The following is a 25753-nucleotide window of genomic DNA, read 5'->3' as shown; positions in this document are numbered from 1 at the left end:
CTTTCCTTCCCGAATTGTTTTCTTCTGAACAACATATGTATGTAGCAATTGCAATTTCATTTCTATGAGTGAATGGCTGGGCTGTGGGGTGATGTTGACCTGTTGTCATGAGAGGTGGACTCTTCTTTTCCTGGTAGAATTCTGCATCCTGTTTAAGCACAGGATGTGTAAGAGAATGATCTGGGTATATGATCTGGGTATAATGACTTAAGAAAAAAAGTACTGCTCATGATTTTCAATCTTGCATTATCCTTGATGATAAATTAGCAGATTTGCAGAGCTCATGCTTGCTTTTTCCCCTCTTGCTTATAACTATTTTTATGCTGCTTACGTCGCTGGCAAAAGAAAGAGGTTCTGCCTTCCAGGGCAGTTTGCCTGCGTGGTTGTTTGAATTTCTGAAGCTAAGATGTGCAATTACATTGCGGTGGACAGTCCCGTACACAGTTCTGTTGTGGCTTTTCCATTCTCGGCTTCATAAAATCGAATGATGGCTCTTCCATTTCATTCTATGATTCTGAAGTACTGTCCGTTCTAAGCTGTGGTTTGGCTGTCCACGTTACCTTATGAAATCTAATTATACTTGACAGATGGTTCATTTTACTTCTGTTTCTTAGCTTGGCCTCTCATTATCTACTTATTGGGCTGGGCTCCTCTTGTGGTCCTGAGCCTATAGCTAAGGCTGCTGAAGTCCAGCTGTTCAAGCACAGGGCCTTCTCGATCTGCTTTCCCCAGACGCCCTGCTACCAGCCTGTGCCAGACAGGTGGGAGCTGTCCATCCTCTGGTCTCAGTCACCTCGGAGGCATGCAGGCTGAGCTTCACGGCAGCCTTTCTCTGGCATAGTCTGTCCTAATGTGAGAGGTGCTATTAGGGATACCTGGTGGGCCAGATCTGCAAATGGGAGCCAGGACCTCCCACCCCTGCCCTGCCGAGCTCAGACTGGGCTATGAGTCTCTCTACACATCCAATGACCTGGAGCCTTGAGCTTTGAACAAGGTAGATTCCAACCAGGCGGCTGGTGGAATAGATTTCTCCAGGGAAAGTTCTATTTTCACCTTGATTATCTTTTCCATAATTTGGGATTAGCAGATGCAAACTATTACATATAAGATGGATAAACTACAAGGTCCTATTGTAAAACACAGGGAACTATATTCAATATCCTGTGGTAAACCATCATGGAAAAGAATATGAAAAAGAATGTGTGTGTGTGTGTGTGTGTGTGTGTATTTAACTGAGTCACTTTGCTATACAGCAGAAATTAACACAACATTGTAAATCAACTATACTTCAATTTAAAAAAAAAAGAATGTATTCCTGCAGATGAAAACCTGAGGTTCATGTGAGAAAGCCACAATTGAGGACTTTATTAATAAAGAGATTAGGATCATGGACCATCCCCCCTCCCCAGTGACAAAGCTGCAACTTCATGTGCTAGGTGCATCCCAGGGAAGCTGTTCACTTTTCTTTGATGTTTGGTAGTTGGTGTCTGGTACCACCTTCCCAGTCGGGGATCTCTTCCAACTCCCCATGCCTGTGTGAGCCCTAATCCTTCCTACCCTGCACCACAGGGCCCTGACTTTACAGCTCATAGAGCTGGGTAGGGGCATATTTATTTTTCCACCTAAAATCTTCATTAGCAGATGAGGAAGTTGAAGCCTTAAAAAGGTCGTGATTTTGCATCAGCACCCCTGCCCCAGGCAGTAGCAGAGAAGGGACTTGGCTCCTAGTAAATGACTCTGTGTTCTGGAAGCATCCTTTTATCGGTATTCACAAATGAGCAATAGATCTGGGCTGGTCCTGACCGCCCCAGCTGGAGAAGTTGCTCATTTCAGGCTTCCCTGGTGGCGCAGTGGTTGAGAATCCGTCTGCCAATGCAGGGGACACGGGTTCGAGCCCTGGTCTGGGAAGATCCCACATGCCGCGGAGCAACTAAGCCCGTGTGCCACAACTACTAAGCCTGTGCTCTAGAGCCCGCGAGTCACAACTACTGAAGCCCACGTGCCACAACTACTGAAGCCCACGTGCCTAGAGCCCATGCTCCGCAACGAGAGAAGCCACCGCAATGAGAAGCCCGCGCACTGCTACGAAGAGTAGCCCCCGCTCGCCGCAACTAGAGAAAGCCCGCGCGCAGCAACGAAGACTCAATGCAGCCAAAAATAAAATGAATTAAAAAAAAAAAAAAAGTCGCTTATTTCAAGCCTCCAGATGTGTCCAACCTCATTTCTTGCACTGTCCCTCTGTGGCTCCGTGATTCTCGAGAGCAGGTTTACCGAGACTGAGGGACATCTCTGTCCGTGGACGTGGGCAGGGGGCGAGACTGGCTTATTTGTAGGTGTGTCCGTCCCGTCGTGTCCCCCCCCCCCGCCCCCGTGCTCACCTGTTGACATCAATTATGCACCTGGAGACCGTCCTGGGATCTGGAGGTGTCCTAGCATCGGGCCCCCGCAGTCCTCTTTGGTGCTCAGCCTCTGTCTTTCTGCCTGACTCCTTCCCTCTCTGTGATAATTCTTCTTTACATGAAATGTGGCCACTTCCCTGGCAGGCAGGAGGAGTCTGAACCAGTGGTACCCGTCCCCCTTCCCAAGCAGGATTAGTAGGGTGGTTTCTGGATTTCCTGTGGAAATCCTTTGGGGCCAGATGCCAGGGAAACCTAGTCGGAAGTTCCTGTTCCCACAGCAGGTGCCCGAAGCCACCAGGGCCACCGATTGGCTTTTTTGCTGCGTGCATGACATCTCACGTGGGAAGCCGCAACCTGTTTGCGTTGCTTCGTTGCAAGATCCCAGGGCCTGGTGCCCCACTGCTTGCCCTCCAGGAAGGGAGGTAGTGTCCTTGCTCAGGAAGCAGGACCAAAACTCCTGGTAAAGCTCCTGGCACTTCGCCTGACACTGACCGTCCTCTTGGGGAACTGTCTCCCTCGGAACTGTCTGTTGGGCCCCTGTGTGCCGAGCACTGTCTTCATGTAACCTGGTGCGCTCCCCCTAGGAGTCTGGCGGTTTGGGCGAAATGCACCCAGTTTCTCTATTTTATCTGACGGCCCCTCTGGAGATTGTTGAGAAAGTCTCCTTGGGTCAGGAAAGCGGTCAGTGCATATGTGATGATCAACGGTATAAACTAACTTTTGATGACATTTTAGTATTTCGAAAGGAAGAAGTGTCAGAAGCCATTGTCAGAAATTGTTTTTAGGCATCATTTGGCTGTGGATCTGCCTGTGTTGAGGTCAGCAGTAAAAATGAGGTGTGACCCATGGAGAAGACACAGCAAAGTCCCTGTGGGATTTTTTTCTTCGCAAACAGATTGCGTCTGTTTTCTTCTAAGACATCTGCAGCCTCTTTGAAACACAAGCGGACTGAGTTGCCATCTTTTACACTTCTTTGTTTTCTGTGCTATGTTGTGTATGAGACTTAGCATTAGGCTTGCAGATTTAATAGTGATCCAGCCATCCCCACCTCCATTTTGGGGGGGCAGTCGTTTGATTTGCAATCAGTACTCATATTAATAATAAAACCTACTGTCTTTTTTCCTCCCAAAGGGTATATTTCCTGCTTCATATATTCATCTTAAAGAAGCCATAGTTGAAGGAAAAGGGTGAGTCTCGTCTTGATATTTAAATGAAGTCATGCAGTGATTGTATTTGGCCTGAGGCTCTTTGCAGGGCGATGTTGGGGGTTGGACAATGGGTGCCATTGACCCTGATGTGACAGGAGTTTGGGGAGAGAAGGGAAACTTCTGCTCTAGGGCTGTCCATAACATGGCTTTGAGCCTTTACACAGTCTTAAGTTAAGTCAGCGTCGGAACTGCAGTCAACCTCCTTGAACCTGATGTGGATTTGGAAAGCTTCCTAGTTCTTCCTCTGTGAGCCACTCTATTAGGCAAAGGCTGCACGGACCCCCAGCTCTGAATCCATTTTTCCGGAAGACTTTGCAGGCTGTGATGCAAATGGAGTTGAGGGTGAAGCAACAGTTGTTAAATTGGGGCGTGTGTGAATTTACATGTTGCCTAATGCTGATGTATGTTTCCTAGAGGTCATAAAACTGATGTATAAGATCTTTAAAAGGACATTTGTAGAACAGAAACCCATTAGGCAGGAATGGCAAATGAATAGCCAGGTGTGAACTTGGAGGAAGGAACATTAAGATGGTTTCCTTTTTTGTCTCTGCTACATCTTCACACTCAGTTAAATACGTAAATGATAAAATTACTAATCATATGATTACTGCATAATGACACCTCTGCGGCTGATTACAAAATTGCCTTTCCAAGCAGTGTACTTTTAACATACAAAAAGGACTAGGTCGGGCTCTGTAGTTCCATGATGCATGATTAAAACGAAGAAAATAATTTAGAGGCATAAATGTGATGACCTGTAATAGGGTCCTTTTTTCTACAGATAAAATGTTTTGTATGTACAGTTTCAAAGGGAAGTAAAAAGAGGAAAGTTGTGAAACTTTCATCCTCCTGTGGAAATAGTTGAATAAAGTGTGCTTTTCATGTATTTTACATCAGTCTGTATCAGGATCAGTCTGGACATCAGACTGTACAGGTATTTTTTTAAAAAGCACTTTGATGTATACAAATGAGTATATGTAAAATGTAACTATGAAGCATAATAGTGAAGGGCACAAGGGATTGTGTGGATTCTTGGTAAGTGGAGTCTCCCCCTTACAGCCAGATGGACAGGCAGACAGACACTTTTGTTCCTGTCGCTGCGTTAGTGTCACATGCCCCAGTGTGAGCAAACGAATGGGGCACCGGTGAAACCAGCCATCTAGAAAGTTCTCTGCCGATGCTCCAGGGCTCCTGTGATTGCTGTTACCGATACCTGCCCTAACCCTCCCTCAGCTGCTCCCACCCAAACCTGCCTGCTTCCCGCCTCCCTCCTGGCAAAGAACCTCCTGCCTTCAGACTTGACCGGTGGTCTCACTCCGTACTTGCCTCCGGATACCGTGGGCATCACCTTCCCTTTCTTCTCCTGGTCCTTCCTCCTTTCCAGTGCCGGCCACTCTTCATCCTGCCCCTGCCTGTCTCCTTGCTGTCCAAGTTCATCATCCTGTCTCTCCTGCAGGCTCTCTCTCCTCTCTGTACACCGGCCTTCCTTCATGCTCAGACACCCCAGATCGTGGCTATGTTGCAGCTGCCACCGATCCTGTACCTTTAGCCTTGTGACCAAGGCAATTCCCGTTTGTCCGCTCCCCTGACACCGACGTGGTTACCACACCTAATCCCCGACGCCAGTGTCTTCTTATCCCTCCTCTCTGGAGCTTGTCTGTCGCATCTGACACTGGCGGGCGTCCGCTGCACTCCACTCCTGTGGGTTCTGAGGCTTCCCTGCCCTGCTTCACCCCTGCCTGCCCCTCTCAGGGCACCCTCCTTATCTTCTGGTTCTTTGTTGCCCTCTCTGTGGGGAACACTTGGATGGGGACCTCTGACCCTGACTTGTCCCAGGACATCTGCTTCAGTCATGCACAGCCAAGGAGCTCATATGAATCACCACCTGTGACAGGCGCTGTTGGGTTTGTTTACTGCTGGCCCCCAGCAGGTAACCGGGTGGTTACAGAGGTAACAGCACAGCTGCAGCAAATACCTTAGAGCCAGCTGGCACTTAGTCCAAGGGACAGATCAGGCCAGTTCAGGAAAGAAGGTGAGAAGGATCCGGAGCCGAGCCCAGGGTCCACCGTGTGCAGTGAGGCCCTCTGCCCGTGGGGAAAGCGGGGTCTCATTGAGTTCCAGGTGTCTCCTAGCCAGTGGGAAGAGCCCGGTGGACCCAGCGTGAAACTCAGGCTCTGTGACATGAATGCAGCCCAATTGCTGGCGAGTCTCCTCGCGCTGTGAGTAGAGAAGCTCTCCCTGGAGGCTTTGCAAGGATGACATCACAGCCATGTGACGTCAGCCACATTTTCATCAACATCCCTACTGGGGAACTCGGTGACGGAGGTGGTAGGGCTCTTGTAACCGTCACGTCCTGTGATGGACCCTGAGGATGGCCCATCAAAGGGTAATTCCTAACGGCGCTTTAGTGTGGGGTGGTCCCGCGGGCAGCCCTCCGCGGACGTCTGGTCCCCGCTACTCCCGCTGGTGCACGTGGCCAGACCTCTCTGGAGGGACTGGCCCTCTCTCAGGAACTCCAGTGTTTCTTCCTTGGGGATCACCCCGCCTCAGTGAGTCATCGCAGCCCTGAACCCCGACTGTGAGCTGCAGTGAGGGTCCCGCCCACGGGTCTGGGCTCCAGGCAGTTGAAGATAGGTAGGTGGGACCTATTTCAGTGCCCCCTGGACACTTCATGTTGATGGGAGTCTTGTCTTCTCAGGACCTGTAGGCCCAGGTGGTCTAACTTCACAAGCCACCAAATTCAGTCTCTGACCCGGTCCCAAATATCAATATTATGAGTCCTACTTAGCGCAATGCCTGACGCAGAGCACATGACCAGAAAACAATGGTTGATTTAATAAAAACCAGTGCACAAATATCGATAGATCATGAGCCAAGAATAAGTCAAGGGTTAACCTTCTGGGGTGGAGAGAAAAGGGAAAGAGGATAATCAGAATTTGGGGATCAGGGCACCTGTGGACACTTGAAAGCTGTAACCTCGCTCATATTTCGCAAGGATAACCGCTTCATGTATGTTATCATATAATGAGTTTTAGGCCTGATGGAAATGTAAAAAATCGTCTTATCCCAAACCTGCATTTTAATGCCACACAGACTGGTGGTAATTTATGGCATCTATAAAATAGATGGGTACACATATGATGAATATACTTTCCACTTCTCAGACGTTGATGTTCTGATGGGATGTTACTTGCCTCCTTCATCTTAACCTTGACATATGAGGTAGATGGCTTACACGGAAGATGATGTACCAGCATTCTCAGACTCTGTACAGAAATTACTTGTCATTCTTAGAGATGTATGTATTCCTTTGTGGGCACAGTCTTATTTGTATACCGTCTCTCCATTTGCTTAAATATTGCACACTGTGGCCTAGATTTGGAATTTACAAGGTACCCCTGGTTTAACGAAGCCATGACCGTCTCTGTCCTTTCCTCCATCCTTCCCAGGCAACATGAAACGGTCATCCCAGGCGACCTCCCGCTCATACAGGAAGTCACCACAACACTGAGAGAGTGGTCCACCATCTGGAGGCAGCTCTACGTGGTGAGAAAATGGGATTTTGAATCGGAGCTTAGCAATAGAGAATGGTCTTTTTGGACCCTGCTGAACCAACAGGATAGCTTTCCTTTTTCCGGGAACCTCAAAAGCAGAGCTTGTGGGAGCGGGTCATACTTAGCAGCCTGGCCCAGTATTCTGGCCACCCTCAGGGACCACGTGCCCTTCCACCTGCTTTGTGTTGGGGTGTAGCCGTGCTCACTGCAGGGAAGTGGCTGTCAAGGAAGGGGCCATGGGTTTCACCTTTCCTTGTGTTGGAAAGGGAAATGGGCTGCTTGCAGGCTTTGGAAGACAGGCTGAGGCAACCTGCGCTGGGGTTCCCTCAAAGTTTGTATGTGAGTATGAAAGCGAAAATCTTCTTTTCAACTGTCGTAGGTGCTTCTTTATGGATGCAGTAGAGAGGGATGACTATCTTTGCCATTGTTTGCATGTAGATAATGCCTCTTATCATTTGAGAAAAATGACATAGTCTTCTAGACCTAAGCGTGTCTGTTGCAGAGGGAGGGAAATAGTTTACTTTCTGGCTTCGTGTGCGATGTCCAGTTCTCCTGATGACGGAAGAAGCCTTATTAATGCGGCGAGTTTGGAGCCCTGACATCTTCCATTTCGTATTCCCCGGGGCGTTTCTTTGCACATACATTCATATTTGGAGAAGAATACCTTTTGTTAAGCCTGTATTTCTCTTCAGAGTCTTGATTTCCCATCTGCTAATGTTGTCAGCACAAAGCCTGGACTCGGGAGGGACGGCCGTGCTTCCATTTCTCGGGGACAGAAAACTTCCCAGTGGCCCACAGCTGCACTCCAGGCAGCCTTGTTGCTTTTGATTATACCGTGGTTTCCTATAAGTGCACAGTAATAAGCAGTTGCAGTAATTGTTCATCAAATGTTCTCAAAAACCTAAAAGCGTAAAGTTAGCCGTGAACGTTTTGTGTAAATCTGAGCAATTTTGGAGTCGGTGTTTCATGTTAGCAATTTTTAAACAAAAACGCAGCAGCAAAACAAACAGGAGTTGATGCTGAGAAATACGTTAGTGGACACGGTTTTAGCCGTGCGACCCCGGGACAGGCATTCCTAACTATCACCTTGGTTTCCTTTTAAAACATTCACATTTGCCTCTTAGGGATTTACATTGCTAGATTTGTGCAAAGCTAAACAACAGTGCTTATTTTATATATATATTATATATATATATAAGCTCATAAATATTTTTTTTCCGCTCTGCTCTGTGGCTGTAGACAAGTTAGGAAAATATTAAGGATTTTAGATATTTGGTAATGCTTTGTAAAACTGGACAAGGAGAATTAATAAGATGGAAACAAACTTAAGTTTAGAATAAACCAATGATTTTGATTATTTAGTTTTCATTTAAGAAATTCAGATTATGGGAGTTCCTTGGTCGTCCAGTGGTTGGTTAGGACTCAGTGCTTTCACTGCCGTGGGCCCGGGTTCGATCCCTGGTTGGGGAACTAAGATTCTGCAAGCCTTGTGGCGTGGTCAAAAAAAAAAAAAAAAAAAAAAAGAAAGAAATTAAGATTAGGATGATACTAAGGAAAAAAGCTCATGGGATGGAAGATAACCTGTTAGGGCATGATAGGATGGGTAAGTGGTGGGGATCTTAGAAATTCCTAGAAAGGATGTCAAATATAGAAATAGTGGGGGTGAGAGATGCAGCTATGTAGAGGAGAAGTTATTCTAAAATGTAGCAATGACCACATTTTAATTTTTTATAGGCACCATGCCATGTAGAATTTTATCAAGTTAGGTTTCACCTAGATTTTTTTTCATGGAAATAACCACAGGATTCTTTTTCCTTTGGGTAATTCCTCATTTTCTTGATGAATTGTACTCTTTGCGGTGCGCGGGCTTCTCATTGTGGTGGCTTCTCTTGTCGCGGAGGACGGGCTCTAGGTGCGCTGGCTTCAGTAGTCGTGGCTCGCAGGCTCTAGAGCGCAGGCTCAGTAGTTGTGGCGCGCGGGCTTAGTTGCTCCGCGGCATGTGGGATCTTCCCGGACCAGGGCTTGAACCCATGTCCCCTGCCTTGGCAGGTGGATTCTTAACCACTGTGCCACCAGGGAAGTCCCTCTTGATGTATTGTACTCTTGCTGTTGCAAAACTGTTGCTTTTCTTTGTGCCATCAAACCCCTTGGAATATGTAGAAAGTGATAAGAGGTATGAATTTTGTATCTTGTTTGTGCTTCCCTTTTGACGTAAACGCACCGAGAGCTTGTAGATTCAGATTTTGCCTTTTGCAGAAGCCTCTCTGCACATGCCAAATGCACCACAGTCACCAGAAGAGCCCAGAGGCACATTCTCTTGTAGCTCAGCTGACAGGCAGGCCTCAGGGTTGAGTTTCTCTGTGTGCTGAGAATTATTGGGGGAGAAGGTATTCTGAAGTCTCAGTAGGCAAGATCTGTAGGCTGGGCACTTCCTCAGGGAGCTACAAGGGTTGCCCACTCATGGGCCAGACTCTAGAAGCTCCCGTGCTGGCTTTGAGGCTCCAAGTCCAGATCCTGCCCTGGTCCACTCTGGTTGGCTGGAATATGCAAGATCGTGCATTGTCTTTTATTCTTTTAATCTTTTCGTGTGTGATGGGAACCAAATTCTATCTAGCGTGTTCAGTTCCGTGCTAAAAACATCTTTAATTTGAAATTAATTGAACACCATCATATAAAGCACAGACATGTCTATTTGAGAACAAGAGAAATCCACAATGCTCTTTTAAATCAAGAACTTAACACTTGGCTTTTCCCCCCTCATCTAGCAAGATAACAGGGAGATGTTTCGAAACGTTCGGCACATGATCTACGACCTTATTGAGTGGCGATCACAAATTCTTTCTGGAACTCTGCCACAGGATGAGCTCAAAGAACTGAAGAAGAAAGTCACTGCCAAAATTGATTATGGAAACAGGTTTGTTTATTTGAAAGATGATTTCATGCTTAAATTATCCAATATAATAGCATCCCCATAAACCTTGAGGAGAATATAATCCTATCTTACGATAAAACAAAATTTCTAACATCAAAATAATGGCACGGGTTTCATTTTTAAAAGGATGAGCTATATTCTCTCGGATCCTGAAGATCAGGAGTTTTCCGAGTCATTGTTGAAAAGTATTTTTTTCAAGAAGATGGGCCTGGGGTAACCTGTCATTGTCACTCTTCCAGAGGGGACCGCACAGTGATTCCCCTGATGCGGAACTTTTCCTTTCTGCTGACAGTATTTGACCTTGAGTCCAGACATGGGGGTACTTTGTGTAGTAACAAGCACCAGGTTTCTTTCTGTGCAATCCTGTGTTCTGAAAGTTGGAAGGGGCATCGAAGGGCACCTTAAAACTTGTCACCAGTGTAGGGACGCCAGATTTGATGAACAAAAATACAGCCAGCTGGTCTCTTCTCTTCTCCGTCATCCTATGTGTGGTTGAATTTGCTCCTTGCCGTGTCTTCTCACAAGACTTTCAGGATCAAGCGATTCCTGGCCAAGGAACAAAAGGAGAATTGTCCTATTCCCCAGTGGATTCGAATGAAAACTGGTAATAAAATCAGGTACAATTCCAAGAGAAGACATTGGAGAAGAACCAAGCTGGGTCTATAAGGAGCGTCGCATGAGGTGGCACACGTTTATGCTGGGTCAAGATCACTTGCATCTTACCATATCTCTCTGAGACCATCACTACTATCTGAACAGCCGGATGTGTTTTATTTTTGTGTCAGTTTTTCTGCACTAGTGCTTTGGCTTAATAATAAATATGTGAGACCTTTTGTTGGAAAAAAAAATACAGCCAGCTAAATTTGCATTTTCGATATAAACAACACATAATTGTTTTACAGGAGCATGTGTCATGCAAAAGTTCCCATTTACAGCAGGGCGCCGCCCAGCTCTGCTTGAATGCCTTTAACAGTGGTGCTCTCACTCTCCCACAGAGATGCGTGTTCTAGTGTGGGCGTGCATTTCTCATGCACGGCATCCCAGTTCTCCCAGGTCCTGTAACCAGAATGAGGCCACGCCCTTTTCTACCGGAAAGCTATTTGACTGTTCATATAATGTCAGAGCTACAAGAAGCCTTAAAAAGTATCTGGTCACAGGACCCACCACATGCTGGTCTATATCAGAATCACTTGGAAAGCTTTCAAAATATGGAATCCTGGGAACCACTCCTTAAGATCCTGATTGCTGATGTCTGGAATGCTAGCTAGAAATCCCAGTCTTTAAAAACAGACTTGCACTGTGATGGACAGGAGATTGGGAAACTCCTGGTTTAGTCCGACCTCCTCATTTTACACATTAGGACGTAAAGCTCAGAAACTAGCTCCATTCAGCTGAAGGGAGCCCTGGAAAAACTAAAAAAGTGTTTTGTAAAATCAGAATTATAACAGTTTTGTTTTCTGGTAATTCAGGCTTTCAAGCGTGAAAAGGTTTTAAAAGCTGCATTATTAGTAAGATGTAATGTTTGGATTAGAAAAGGCTACAGGAGAAGGCTTTTTAATTTTTTTTCCCCCAGAAAGCCAGAGATTTCTGGGTATAGGATATTAGATATTGCTGCAGTGAAACCCATTTCAAGACCACCTGCCTAAAAAACCAAACTTTTGGAGCTTTGATTTTATTTTCTCTTGGAGTATCATATTTTGAACTTATGTCCAGAAACTACCTGCTTAATTTGGCCGCGGGAAGCCAAAATACATTATGTCATGGAACAATCTAGTTAAGAAAGGAAGTATTTCCAAACGTAATTTACTACTTTGATAGGAAATGCAGTCCTTAACAAGATAGGTTTTTGCCCAAGGAACTCAGATCTGCTCCATAACTCCTCTAAAGCCCAATACTCTGTGCATATCTTTTTAGTTCCTTCTTCAGAAAACAAAATAGTAGAAAATAAAATCACTGTGTTGAAAGTCGGATTTTAAAATGGTTTCTGGGAGACATTTGAGAATGTGATTAAGGTCATGGACCATCTCTCTAGGAAAGTGCACATACATAACACATACACATACACACACACACAATTTTGCACGTAATTTCAGGGGGTACCCCCCCCCTCCCCGGGGGTGCTTTGGGCTTCCACGGATTTAGTTTCTAATGGTGTTAGAGCCCCTTGCTCTGCTGCAATGTACCTTCACATGGAGGCTCAGTCTGGATTCAGAACCACCGGAACACCAGCTGCTGAGAACAGCGCATGGAGTGGTTGGTGTGAAGATCCCTGAGAGACTGCTTCCTGTGGCAGTTCCCACGTGGCATTCTGGAAGGAGCATGGGCTCTGCCATGAGAGGGTTCTGGCTCAGAATCCAGGCCCGGGGGTCTTTTAGATGTTTCTCTGAGCTTAGGTTTCCTCCTTTGTGAAATGGTCTGACCATCTGTACTGGCAGGCCTGAGGTACATGGCAGGATGTACACAGCAGGCTGGAGCACGGCCAGAGCCTCTGCTTCTCAGGGAGCCTGATTCTGTGTGGCCTGCAGGACCTTCTGGCGAGTCCTCCTAAAGCCAGATGCTTTGTAGTTCTGCCCACACCAGCACTGGCCCTGCCCACACCAGAACAGGAACCCCTACCCACCCTAAACAGCAGTGACCCTGCCCGTGCCAGCCCTGGCCCTGCCCACATCAGAACGGATCCCACTTCATTAGCATTTACTCTGCCCACATCAGAAGGGATCCCACTTCATTAGCATTGACCCCACCCACATCAGAACGGATCCCACTTCATTAGCATTGACTCTGCCCACATCAGAACGGATCCCACTTCATTAGCATTGACCCCACCCACATCAGAACGGATCCCACTTCATTAGCATTGACTCCACCCACACCAGCACTGGCTCCTCCCAGGGGACGAGCAGTAATATTTCAGAGGGAGGGGCTTTACCAAATTGGTGAATCTTGTTACAAAGACAGCTAATAAGAGCATAAAAGGTTTATTTCCTGTACCTCTTGAAACCCGTCACAATCATTACAACCACTAAGGTTCTTTTCATGCAAAGGGAAAAGCCTCTATTTGTTTAAAAGCCTGTTGACCCTCTTGCTGCCAAGAGGCCCAGTTGGTCTTGTTTCACCATCAGTGAGTTTGCTCAGCAGATATATTAACAGGACAAAATGAGGTTTTTGTGGTTGCCTTCCACAAATAGTGCAGTGGTCCAGCACAGCCCACAGAACTAAACCCGCTCGACACGTTATCAGGCTCCTTCACGCGTAGCTTTAAGATGTGTGACCTTCGGGGAAGTCAGAGATTAGTTCATCTAAATGGAAGTTTTACTGCCAAGTCAACTTTCCTCTTCAACTTGTAACTGTTAAACATGTTCTCTAATTGAAATTTATCTTCATTTCAAAAGATGTTTTCCTTTGTTGTATGGTTAAAAAAAATAAAAATGTCCTGCTTCTATAGACTTGTTAAGAGGAGGAGGAAAAATCCCAAAGGCAAAGTATAAGGCATCTGTGGTTAAGATCCTCATGTCTTATTAAAAGGACACCAGAACACACCACCGTAGCACAGCTCTTGGTTTCTTTCTTTATATAATTGCTTTTGTTTATTCTTTAAATAAACATTGTGGTAAAAATCACCCAACTATTTCGTTGGATTTGGGGAAATGGAGAGAACGTTGCCAAAAAACATTTCCAGATATAGACGGACAGGTTTATTAGTCAGATGCTGCCTGTGTTTTAAGTTGGCTACTCCATTTAGCCATCTGGCCAGAAAGTTGCTTAACATTACTGTGGATGACTTGCATATGTTCTATGTCGAAACAGTAGAACGTCTTTATCAAAAATCTTCTGTTGGTCTAATTAAGGGATTAGAACTGACTCTAGGTAGAAGGAAAGTAGTGCAGTGGAACCTGCCAGAGACAGTGGTGAGGAAATGGAGCGGTGGGTGTGCCTCTGCTCCAGCTTTTCCTTCCTCTCACCTCTCCCCAGCCACCAGCTGTATATATTTGGGCATACTGGTGGGCACGTGACTGTATATACGTACACGTACACACGCAAGTTTATATACACACATATGCCGCAGTATATACATGGCATGTGTGTGCTTTAAACTGTCCATACAGTTCACATGGTAATTAGCAACATACATTTCATTTGGACTTTGTAGATCTGTAAGACAAAGCCACTATGGCAATGGAAGTAAAAACTGAATAAGTTTTTTTTTTTTAATTCCAAGGGTATACATTTTAAGTTAAAGGCAGTGACCTTGCAGAACTGTGTTTCCTAATATTGTGTGGATGACCCCGACTTTCCGTGATGTTTTCTGCTCAGTTGCTGGGACTGAAGTTTGTTAGAGAATTCAAAGCCCTTGGATTGTGAAGTTCTGAATTCTTGTTGTTCTAGGATCCTTGATTTGGACTTGGTGGTGAGAGATGAAGATGGGAACATTCTGGATCCAGAACTAACTAGCACGATTAGTCTTTTCAGAGCTCACGAAGTAGCTTCTAAACAAGTGGAGGAAAGATTACAAGAAGAAAAGGTAAGTTCACTTCTCTGTAATATGCCATTTACATATGGAGCACATTTTCTCAGCAGCTGTTCACTACATTAGTAAAACATCACCAGTGATGCCCATTATGTGCACTGAAAAGGACCTGAAAAGGCACAGCTACACAGTATATTTCATACAACAAGGGGTGGAATGGAGCCCAGCGTCAAAAACATGCTGCTGATGACCTGAAAGCATTTCATCCCTTGAGGGGGGTGCTTCAGCTCAGGGGGCAGGATTTTAATGACATTGGCTTTGTGATCTTAGCTCATGGGAAACAATACTCGATTCTGTGTTTCCTCTTTGATAGGAGTAGGAGAGTGACATATCTAAGCTCAATGATCTTATTTGCAAAGCAGAAATAGAGACACAGATGTAGAGAACAAATGTATGGATACCGAGGGGGAACGGGGGGTGGGAAGAACTGGGAGATTGGGATTGACACATATACACTATGGATACTACGTATAAAATAGACAACTAATGAGAACATACTGTAGAGCACAGGGAACTCTACTTAATGCACTGTGGTGACCTAAGTGGGAAGGAAATCCAAAAATGTGGGGATATATGTATCTGTAAGGCTGATTCATTTTGCTGTACAGTAGAAACTAACACAACACTGTGAAGCAACTATACTCCAATAAGAATTAATTTAAAAAAATAAGCTCAGTGAGGGCAGGGAACACGTATCTTATTGATCTTGTTCATCTTCCATGGCCTTTAATGGTATCTTTTATGTAGTTGATACTGAGAACTCGATTGCCTGATGGAGCCATCCATCCATTCAGCAACTGTTGAGCACCTACTCTGTGCCAGGTCACTGAGGCCATAATGATGAATAACAGAGATGTCCTCGGAGGGTTTGATCTAATGGGAGAACCAAAAAGTAAACAAGCAGCTCCACATGTAGTCTCCATTCTGATTCATTGACTGGGCCCCTAAATGTTTTGTATCTGAAGAAAATACTCAGTGTAAGCTGCTGTGGGACTGGGACCATCGCACAGGGCGCTGTTATTTTCAGTTGGATGCGTGCCTGTGATGAGAGTGTCAGGTGAGGACAAGGAAGACACTGCATGAAGGGCTCTGCTGTGTTATTGCAGCTACTTTCACATGGTTTTCTGTTCTGTCGGGAATGAACAAAGCAAGCGGTAGCCAAGAGTGTTGCTCTTGTCGACTTTCTGTTGTGTTGTTTTATTTCCACTGACAGTCTCAGAAGCAGAACATAGACATTAACAGGCAAGCCAAGTTTGCTGCCACCCCTTCTCTGGCCTTGTTTGTCAACCTCAAAAACGTGGTGTGTAAAATCGGAGAAGATGCTGAAGTGCTCATGTCTCTGTATGACCCTGTGGAGTCCAAGTTCATCAGGTCAGTGACATTCCCTGGCTGCTGTCTTTCCTCTTTGGTTACTGTTGGGAAGATGGCCTCAGGACCCCCCCACAAAGTCTTGCTCTTGCAGGGAGCCCTAGGGCTGATCAGCTGGCCAGACTTCCCCCGGGTAGCTGAACTCTGCGTCAGGGTCAGCTTTCCTGCGCGTACGTGGATATTTGATGGTAAAGCTGTAGTCTTGTAATGTTATAAGGACCTGGCAACTACAGGTTGAAGTCATGCTTCCTATATTGTCTTTAGAGGATGTTTTGTTTGTTGACCACCCCCCCCAGCCCCACCCAATATATTGCTCTTGTCTTAATCTTGCTTTTTCGAGCTTTGGTTCTCTGTGAATGTCATTTCTGGACCTTTGACCTACTGTTATTTCTCCAAGATGGTTGGCTGGGATACAGTGTCTAGAACGGTGCCTGCTATGTAAAGGCTCTCAAAAAATGTTTGTTCAATAAAATATTGTAAATCCCATCTCTGCCATGTCTGTCCTTTCTCATGTGCTCTCTTTCTCAGTTCTTGTTTTTGTTCCTCAGTATAACTTTCTCTTTGTCCAGAGGGAAAAAGTATGGTTTAAACTGTGTGTGTGTGTGTGTGTGTGTGTATGTGTGTGTTTTAAAAGTCTAGAATCTTCACTCGTGTTATTGAAAATTTAAAAACTTAGTATATGACAGAAAACAACAAATTTCATTGCCACTTCTGATAAGGACTTTATTTCTTCTTGTTGTAGGATTCAGTATGTATTTTTAGGTCATATTTGGTTTGTGTCAGGCTCTGAAATAATCAGACAGTTTTACTTTATACTATAAATGAATGAATGGTGAATGTGAGACTATAATTGTTCCAAGTGAACAAATATGCTTTTCATAATAAACTTTTAACATATACACACAACTGTGTAAAATAAACAACAACGACCTACTGTATAGCACAGGGAACTATATTCAGTGTCTTGTAATAACCTATAACGGAAGAGAATATGAAGAAGAATACTTATGTATATAACTGAATCACTGTGCTGTGCACCTGAAACTAACACAACATTGTAAATTAACTATACTTCAATTTAAAAAAGTGGTTAAAAAAGTAATAAAAACTTTGAAATGCCGTTTGCATATAGTTCCTTTGGAATTATAACCCTGGACATCCAAAATTAAAATCTCAAGGATTTTGTATAGGCCGTCCTTGCATACTATCCTGTATGGAAATTGCTTATATGTTAATGGCAGAGCAGCTGTATCTGACGTGGTTGATAGTTCTGAGCCCATTTAGTTGTCTGCATAGTGGACCTCCGTGGTATTCATTAAAAGTCAGTGTGGATGTACATTTGGTACCCTGTTCTATTTGGGAAATTAATGTGCTTTTATTTCTTTTTTTCAAGTGAAAACTACCTGGTTCGCTGGTCAAGTTCAGGATTGCCTAAAGATATAGACAGATTACATAATTTGCGAGCTGTTTTCACTGTAAGTGCAACCAAAGATGTTCATTTGAATTGCCCACCATTCTAATGACTATTTTTAATGACCGCCGTCTGACTTCTCACCACACTAGAGCATGGGTCCTTGGGATGCTTTTAATACTTGTTAATTTACTATAATAACATAACTGCCCAGGAATCTTCTGGGTCTCTAGCTACCCTTAGAATCCCCACAACAAAGATGTGTACTCCATTACATTGAGTATGTCTCTTAAACTTGGATTTTAAATTCATTTAATGCTAATTGACTTCTGTGATTCAGCTCCTTTTTGTCTTGTGAATGACTTATTAAAATGCTAAAAACTGGTTGGAGAAAAGAGTCGCAATCCATCTTTCTACTGTCTGTTTCAATTGAACCTGCATTGAGTAATTGGTTCTCCAAAATAACTTATGGAAATTAATATTTCTAGGATCTCGGAAGCAAAGACCTGAAAAGGGAGAAAATCAGTTTTGTGTGTCAGATTGTTCGAGTGGGTCGCATGGAACTGAGAGACAATAACACAAGGAAGCTGACCTCCGGCTTGCGGCGGCCTTTCGGGGTGGCTGGTAATCCATTTCTTTCCTTTTTCTTAAGAGTTTCAAGATCATCACCTTTGCTGTGAATATGAGCTGCCATTGAATATTGGACAGTGGGCTGCTTGATTTATAAGCTTTCCTGTTGGAGAGGAAAAAAAAAAAGTCTATTCGTTCTTCTCTGCATGGGTTCAGGTCCACATGCAGCTCAGGGTCTTTGCTCCACAAGCTTCAGGTGCAAATTATATATTTGGTGTGAAAGTGGATCCTGTCTCCTGGAGGAGACCCTGACCCGCATGCTCAACCTGGAGGGAAACCGGTCACTGGAGGGTTGCAGGGTTTCTGGACTTGGTGACTGATTGATTTAGGAATGAATTTACGCAGAATGGTCAAAGGGATGAAAAGGTAGGAGCAGAAAGCCCGGAGAGGACAGAGTTCTCTTCACATAGGGACCTTTTATTCTGTGGACGTGTGCTCTGTTTTGTTTTGTTTTTGGTGACGGCACAAGTAAAGGGAGTGCTGAGTTACTTCTGTGGAGGGGAGAGGAAAGTGTCCCCAGGATGTCCTAATTAGTTGACCTCTTTCAGTGTCACTCTCATTTTTCACGGTTTGGGAAGTGATTTTCTCTCACGATTTGATGGCTGCAGTGGAGTTTCATTACCTAGCCCTGTATTTCTTCCTGTCCTTTTTGTGATTCTTGGGATTTACATCAATAGGTATGTGAGAAATTCCTCATTTCTGATACATCGCTGGATTTCTTGTATGAGCGGAGATGGAAGGACACTTTACCTGGGCTATCAGGAAACTCAGGGCTTAGTTTCGTTTCGTTTTGTTTTGGCCCCTTTTAAATAGATTTTATTTTTAGAGCAGTTTTAGGTTCAGAGCAAAAGTGAGCCGTGGGGTGAGGTAGGGAGGGGGCAAGCGATCTCTTACCGTCCACGTTCATCCCAGAGGGCTGGCTTTCCTGAGCTGTTGAGCTGGTGAGTTTCTACAGATACTACGTAAGGACCTGAGCATTCTGCTTCTGTATTTCCCAACTTCCTACTCCTATCTGCTCTGAGACGGAGGGAGGACATTTCATCGTGCGATGTGGCCATGTACATTTTGGGCACAAAAGGTAAATCTTTTAAGGCAACGATTCTCAGCACTAAGTGTATTTCTCATTTGCAGTTATACAATCATATACACAGTCTGGGGCGCTATTAAAACATATTCTTGCCCAGGTGGGCAGTGCACATCCTTGAACTTGGATCTTTGCATCTCTTCTGACTGTTGGGAGAGGATGAACCCCTAGAAGCGGATGCTGTGCGTCTTGGCCACCTGGATGCTTGGTGCCCAGTTGCTAGGAGCAGGCTGTAGGGAGGCGTCACTCCAGCCCGCCCGGCCCGTCGCCCCTCCAGCCTGCTTCTCATCCCTGCCTTCTTGGCTTTCTACCTGTGCTGTCCCTCCTCCATCACCAGCATCCTGACGCCACCTTCCGTCTACCCCCTGCATCGTGTGATGTCATGTTTCTGGGCCGTTTAGGTCCTCCTCTGTCGCACGCCCTTGGTGACCATATACAGCTGGACTCTTGGCTTTCTTTTTTTTTTTTTTAATAGATTTTTATTGAAGTATAATTGCTTCACAATACTGTGTTAGTTTCTGTTGTACAACAAAGTGAACCAGCCATATGTGTACATATATCCCCATATCCCCTCCCTCTTGCATCTCCCTCCCACCCTCCCCATCCCACCCCTCTAGGTGGTCACAGAGCACCGAGCTGATCTCCCTGTGCTATGTGGCTGCTTCCCACTAGCTATCTGTTTTACATTTGGTAGTGTATATATGTCCATGCCACTCTCTCACTTCGTCCCAGCTTACCCTTCCCCCTCCCCATGTCCTCAAGTCCATTCTCTACGTCTGTGTCTTTATTCCTGTCCTGCCCCTAGGTTCTTCGGAACCTTTTTTTTTTTTAGATTCCATATATACGTGTTAGCATACGGTATTTGTTTTTGTCTCTCTGACTGACTTCACTCTGTACGACAGACTCTAGGTCCATCCACCTCACTGCAAATAACTCAATTTCATTCCCTTTTATGTCTGAGTAATAGTCCATTGTATATATGTGCCACATCTTCTTTATCCATTCCTCTGTCGATGGATACTGTGGTTGCTTCCATGTCCTGACTAGTGTAAACAGTGCTGCAGTGAACATTGGGGTACATGTCTCTTTTTTGAATTATGGTTTTCTCAGGGTATCTGCCCAGTAGTGGACTCTGGGCTTTCTTAAGATGGACCCTCGTACCTGAACACTGAAACGCTTGGGCTGTTAGTTTGGGGGTGACACCCCCAAGTCCTCCATTTCTTCCCTGGGCAACGGGGACCTTTGATGCCCAAAGTCCCAATCACAGTGAGAACTTCCTTCGCCAGGGCCTGTGTGCTAAAGACCAGTGAGGGAAAGACATGGTGATGGGCGATTTCAACGCCTTTCCCTCTGAGACTGGGCTGGGGGCCCAAAGGGGCTGTCACTCCCAGGAAGTAGCAGAGCTAAGGCTGCTGTCAACTTACTGGGGCTCAGACCTAGGTTGTGTTTCTTGCTCACATGCTGCCTTCCTGCCAGTCGTTGCTGGGCTCCTGGATGTGTCCAGGGCTAGAGATGGGGCTTTGACAAGGGAGCTGGATTATCAGAGAGACTCATAAGTCAGCTGGTGGGATGAGTCCCAGAGGAGAGAGGTCTGCGGACACAGGAAGGCTGCTCACTGCGGCCCGGGCTGTAGGAGGTAGTCTCCTGGGTTCAGACTCACTTGTTCTGACCCATATGGAGCCAGTTGTCTGAGCTGCTGCTGCAAATACCAAAGGCTGATTGGACTTGGGCTGAAAAATGAGCTCTATTTGTTGGTTCAGCACTGGTGGTAAAGATGTGGTCTTGGCCATATGAGCATCTTAACAGTAGGTGGGATGTTTCTGTTCTGGTCCTGCAAACCCCTTCCCCCTTTTTTGGGTGGAGGGAGGTGGTAGAAATGGAAATTGTCACCATTTTTAATATATGATTGTATGTTGTTAAAGAGGGGATTGTGCAGAAGGAAATAAATGAGGCGTGTTGCTCACTTACCTGCAGTCAGTTGTGGTAGCTGAGCAGAGACAGAGCATGTGTCCAGTGCCCCTAGGGCTGTTCTTGGGGTTTCTCGCTGTGTTGGTCTGAGCTGGGCATCGGTGATGTTCCAGCTACCAGATTTTGGGCAAATTCATTCAGGTCTTTGAGCCTAGTTTCCTCAGCCATACAGTAGGTGAGTGTGGGGATTAAGCTGTCCAGTGTTTCTTGAAATGGTGTCCACAGATGCCAGCACGGGGTGGGTAAACCGTAGCCACTTTATTTACCGTTTCCTTATTGGGGCCGTGCAGTGGCCGATGTGAGGCTCCAGAACAGTGCTGTCCAGTATGGTCGCCCTGCCACATGTGGCTATTTTGGCATAAAAATGAAATCAGAGTAAAAATTCAGTTCCTCCATTCCACTGGCCACATTTTAGATGCCCCTTGGGATAGAACATTTCATCACCACACAAGGTTCTACTGGAAAATGCAACTCCGTCAGTGCCAGTTGGATAATAGACCAAGGAATTTATTAAGTAGAACTCTGCTGTTTAAGCCCCAACCCCATTTGGGCTGGTGTTTTCAGATAACTTAATTGGTCTTTCAAACATGGAAATACTTTAAACTTGAATGTAAAAAAATTCCACCAGTTTATGCTTGTTGTTGGTCAGAGGGCATTCTGACGTTCTTTTGTTCGTTTGTTTTCTATGATGATAGCATTTAAACAAAACCACCTGTGTTCTTTTCTTGTCCCCAGTGATGGATGTAACAGATATAATAAATGGAAAAGTAGATGATGAAGACAAACAGCATTTCATTCCCTTTCAGCCGTAAGTATGGGGCAAAGTACTTAACCAGATAGAATATGGAAAATGTATGTTTGTAATAATTATCTTCATAATTCAGTGTATAAATTCAGCACAAACAGGAATTGATTATTTAATAATAATGAAACATCTGTTTAGTCGCTGCTCTAGTGAAGGGCATTTTTGTAGTCTCAAGAAACCTGGGTTAAAGTTTACGGTCTTGGAAGTAGAAGATTTTACATGTGATCCCTGATTGCCTTATCATGTAGGACACTCAGAATTACAATTCCAATCTGAGCATGCATGTTTCTTTACATAATTGATTTATTCTAGTGGCTATTCACATTTTCAAAATACAGTAGTTTCAAATTCCTCATGGGAAGTTGCTGTCTTCAAAATACAAAAACCACACACAATAGGAATGAATTCTTTTGTAAAGCGAGAAATAGTACTTGTGATTTTTCTGTCTCCGGGGCTGCCTCAAGTGGACGTTGTCTGTGCTTGCCATTTTTAGGGTTTGTCTAGTTCTGACCTGAAGTCTATAGAGAGGCGTGCTTGGAAAGCACTTGGAGGAGATTCATTAAATTGATTCTCCGATTTGAAGGTAGTTCCCGTGGAAAAGGCTGAAAGAATTGGTGTTATTTCCCCGGAGATTAAAGCCAGAGGGCACCTGGATAATGGTCTGTAGTCCCTTCAAGGGCACTTCTCCACCTTAGACAGAGAGAAAGGAGGAGGAATTAGAGGGGTTTAGGTTAGCTGCAAGAGGGGGCTTCCTCCTGGTGGTGTGAAATCTTAGAAGAAAGAGTAAATTATAAATCGAGTTAGAATGACCTGTCATAGTGCCCTGCATTCTGTCTTTTCTCCTCATTTCTGTTTCTACTTAAGTGATTCCAGGCTTGAAAGAAATTTTATTTTAGCCAGTTTTGGTTGTTTTCAGGTGTTGGCTGAGGGGGTTTGGAGGTTGGCCGGTGGTGGGAGGAGTCCTGTCCTGGGGGGATGGGGGAGCAGGAGGTGGGAGGTGGTCTCCCTTTGCACCCCTGTCTTTGCACGACGGACCGCGCCTTCAACCCCGGGCTTGAGAACCACTTGTTCAAGGTGGAACAGAGTGGTTTCCTTTGCAGGCAGGTGATCTGGTCAGACAGCATCTTGAAGCATGGCTCAGTAGGCATTTAGAATAACAGAAAACCTTGCATTAACGTGCTTGAAATTGGGGTTCACTTTTACGTATCTCACTACACACCTGGAGGCGAAGGTTTTTTGTGGCTTCATTGCTTTAGATTTATTCTTCTGTCCAACACTGTAACCACTAGCCACGTGTGGCCATTTCAATTCATGAAAATTAACTAAAATTAAATATTTAGTGTGTCCGTCACACTAGTTCCATTTAAAGTCTTCAGTACCACAGGTGACTAGTGGCTACCAGATTGGTCAGTGCAGGTAGAGAACATTCCCGTCATCATAGAACGTTCTGTTGGAACGTGATACTTTGGAATCATACCTGGTGAAGAAAGTTACAAAGGGAACTCCATTCTGCAGAATCTGGAAGTTTCTTTAGTAAACAAGGAGAACATAATCTTGGAACATGGGCAGATATTGAGGTAATAACTAAAATACACCATTATAAAACGGTAATATTAAGTTGCCCATGAGAAAAACAATGCAGCCCAGTGATGTTTTGAATGCCGTTTTATTCATTAGACCTCAGAGTTTCTTGATGCCCAAATGCACCACTGCATTGAAATTACCTGTTGTCTACTAGTGTCTTCTGGGAAAAGTCAAGGGAAAAAAAAACTTGGGTTATGGTTTGAAAAGTGAGGGGGGTTAGTTTTAGACTCACTAATCTCAGTTTCACCGGGACGTGCTATGACCTACTTGAGGTGGCATCTTGCTGCCATCTTTTTCTCTCTTGTAGTGAAATGTCCACTTTAAAAAATATTATTACATGCTCAATTCTTGCTGTAATTTGTGACTTCTTGCTCCATTAAAGGAAGACTGATATACAGATTCATATGTTCAGTGTTAGAAACAAAAGAGAAGCATGATTTTAATAGCAAAATAAGCAATGAAAGTAGTTCCTTGGGAAATGCCATGCTAATGAAACCCATTTTTTGCTCCATTAAAACTGATTTATTATACCACAGGATAAATTTTAGGGAAGGAAGCATAGGGTACGCTTCTCTCTCTCTCTGTCTTTTTTAACTTGGTGAAGTAAATGAAAATAGCCCTCAGCTTTCTTGAGTAATGTGGGCTCAAGTGATAAATAGCACTTGTCCTAGTTTCTAGAAATAATTTTAAACATTATATACATGACATATATTTTCTTGCTTATTGCATATTGTGCTTTGCTGTGCTACATGGTATTTCCCTTTGCCCATGTCGCCTGTTTGTTTTTATTTTCTCAGTCCTAGTGCAGCTTCTATTAAAAGCTCCTGATCCATGAGTCCCCAAAACATTGATGATTTACATTCATAATTGTGTCACAGTTTTACTCTTCAGGCATTGTAGTTGTGTTCTCTGAAGATTATGCCATTCTTTTCACATTTAGTTATTTTAGGCTACGTTGAGTACACAGTCTGACGGAGCAGAGTGGTTGCTACCCAAGCTTCCCAAGCAGTTAGGTCCGAGGGATCTTTTGTTTTTTTGTCTTGATTTTGCTTTTCCCTTCAAAGCACCCACCCCTTGACCTATGCTATATGGTCAAGAATTAATGAAAAAGAAGAAATGGTCATAAACATTCCTTGGGATTAAATGCTGTTCGACCATGTTATTTTCAGATAAGTTCCCTTTTTGTAAATTGTCTGATAGACATGGAGTGGGGCTCTGGTTCACCTCTATTTCCTGGGGATAGGGTCGACCTCGTTTGCTTTACTTCTCTCGTGTGGTTCAGCATTTTCCTGATCAATGCTCTTCCCTGTGTCTCTTGTCACCTATCCTGTCCTTTGTCGTGCATTGACTTGTGATGACTCTCTCTCGCACTCGGTGATGATGATCTCTTGTGTTCCCTTGTTACCGTGACCTCTGGGTCCCTGTGCCCCTTTGTCTCCTGTGGTCTTGGTCGTCCCGTGCCCTCCAGGCTCGCGTTGGACGACGCCATTCGACACAAGCCGCTGAACATGTCATCCCGTTTTTCACCCAGGGTGGCGGGGGAGAATGACTTCCTTCAGACTGTTATAAACAAAGTCATTGCTGCCAAAGAAGTCAACCACAAGGGCCAGGGTATGTATTCTATGGTTTTGTTTCTATAAGAGTCCATTTACATGAACTTGGGAACATGCTGTGGTTTGAATTTTAGTTTGATGATGATGATGATGATGATATTGATGATGAAAATGACAACAATGATGATGATAATGGTGATGATGATGATGGTGATGGTGATGATAATGGTGATGATGATGATGGTGATAATGACATGATGATGATGATAATGGTGATGATGATGATGATGGTGATGGTGGTGATGATAATGGTGATGATGATGATGATGGTGATGATGATGGTGATGATAATGGTGATGATGATGATGGTGATAATGACATGATGATGGTGATAATGGTGATGATAATATTGATGATGGTGATATTGATATGATAATGACAATGATGGTGATGATGATACTGATGATGATGATGATGATGATATTGATGATGATGAAAATGACAACAATGATGATGATGGTGGTGATGATGATGATGGTGATGATGGTGATAATGACATGATGATGATGGTGATGGTGATGATAATATTGATGATGGTGATATTGATATGATAATGACAATGATGGTGATGATGATAACAATGATACTGATGGTTCTGCTGATGCTGATAATGATGATGGTGGCAGTGTTGGGTAATGGTGTACTCATTGTCCCTGATGTACAGCCTAT

At 44.5% G+C, this 25753-nt stretch overlaps 2 protein-coding genes and 1 pseudogene across 5 annotated transcripts in view; 2 read left to right on the top strand and 1 right to left on the bottom strand.

Moving 5' to 3' along the window:
- Positions 1-25753, top strand: part of DOCK1 (dedicator of cytokinesis 1) — a 534315-nt gene that overhangs the window by 59996 nt on the left and 448566 nt on the right. For 2 of the 3 annotated variants that reach the window (XM_082423165.1, XM_082423167.1), the window contains exons 4-12: positions 3531-3586; positions 7057-7153; positions 9927-10075; positions 14480-14615; positions 15835-15992; positions 17383-17464; positions 17889-18024; positions 21818-21890; positions 24940-25082. In XM_082423165.1, coding sequence (XP_082279291.1) covers positions 3531-3586; positions 7057-7153; positions 9927-10075; positions 14480-14615; positions 15835-15992; positions 17383-17464; positions 17889-18024; positions 21818-21890; positions 24940-25082 — 1030 coding nt within the window. The remainder of the gene's footprint in view (positions 1-3530; positions 3587-7056; positions 7154-9926; positions 10076-14479; positions 14616-15834; positions 15993-17382; positions 17465-17888; positions 18025-21817; positions 21891-24939; positions 25083-25753) is intronic. The other variant, XM_082423166.1, reaches the window with a different exon arrangement.
- INSYN2A (inhibitory synaptic factor 2A) overlaps positions 1-25753 on the bottom strand; it is a 248699-nt gene that overhangs the window by 39368 nt on the left and 183578 nt on the right. The window lies entirely within an intron of this gene.
- Positions 10407-14471, top strand: LOC309642885 (large ribosomal subunit protein eL39 pseudogene; annotated as a pseudogene). Its single transcript has 2 exons — positions 10407-10412; positions 10547-14471. The product of its transcript is annotated as a large ribosomal subunit protein eL39 pseudogene (transcript).

The sequence above is a fragment of the Balaenoptera physalus genome, assembly GCF_965194825.1.
Source record: "Balaenoptera physalus genome assembly, chromosome: 14".
NCBI classification, from domain to species: Eukaryota; Metazoa; Chordata; class Mammalia; order Artiodactyla; family Balaenopteridae; genus Balaenoptera; species Balaenoptera physalus.
The sequence above is the reverse complement of the archived record's forward strand: the minus strand, read 5'-3'. Positions and strand labels throughout refer to the sequence as shown.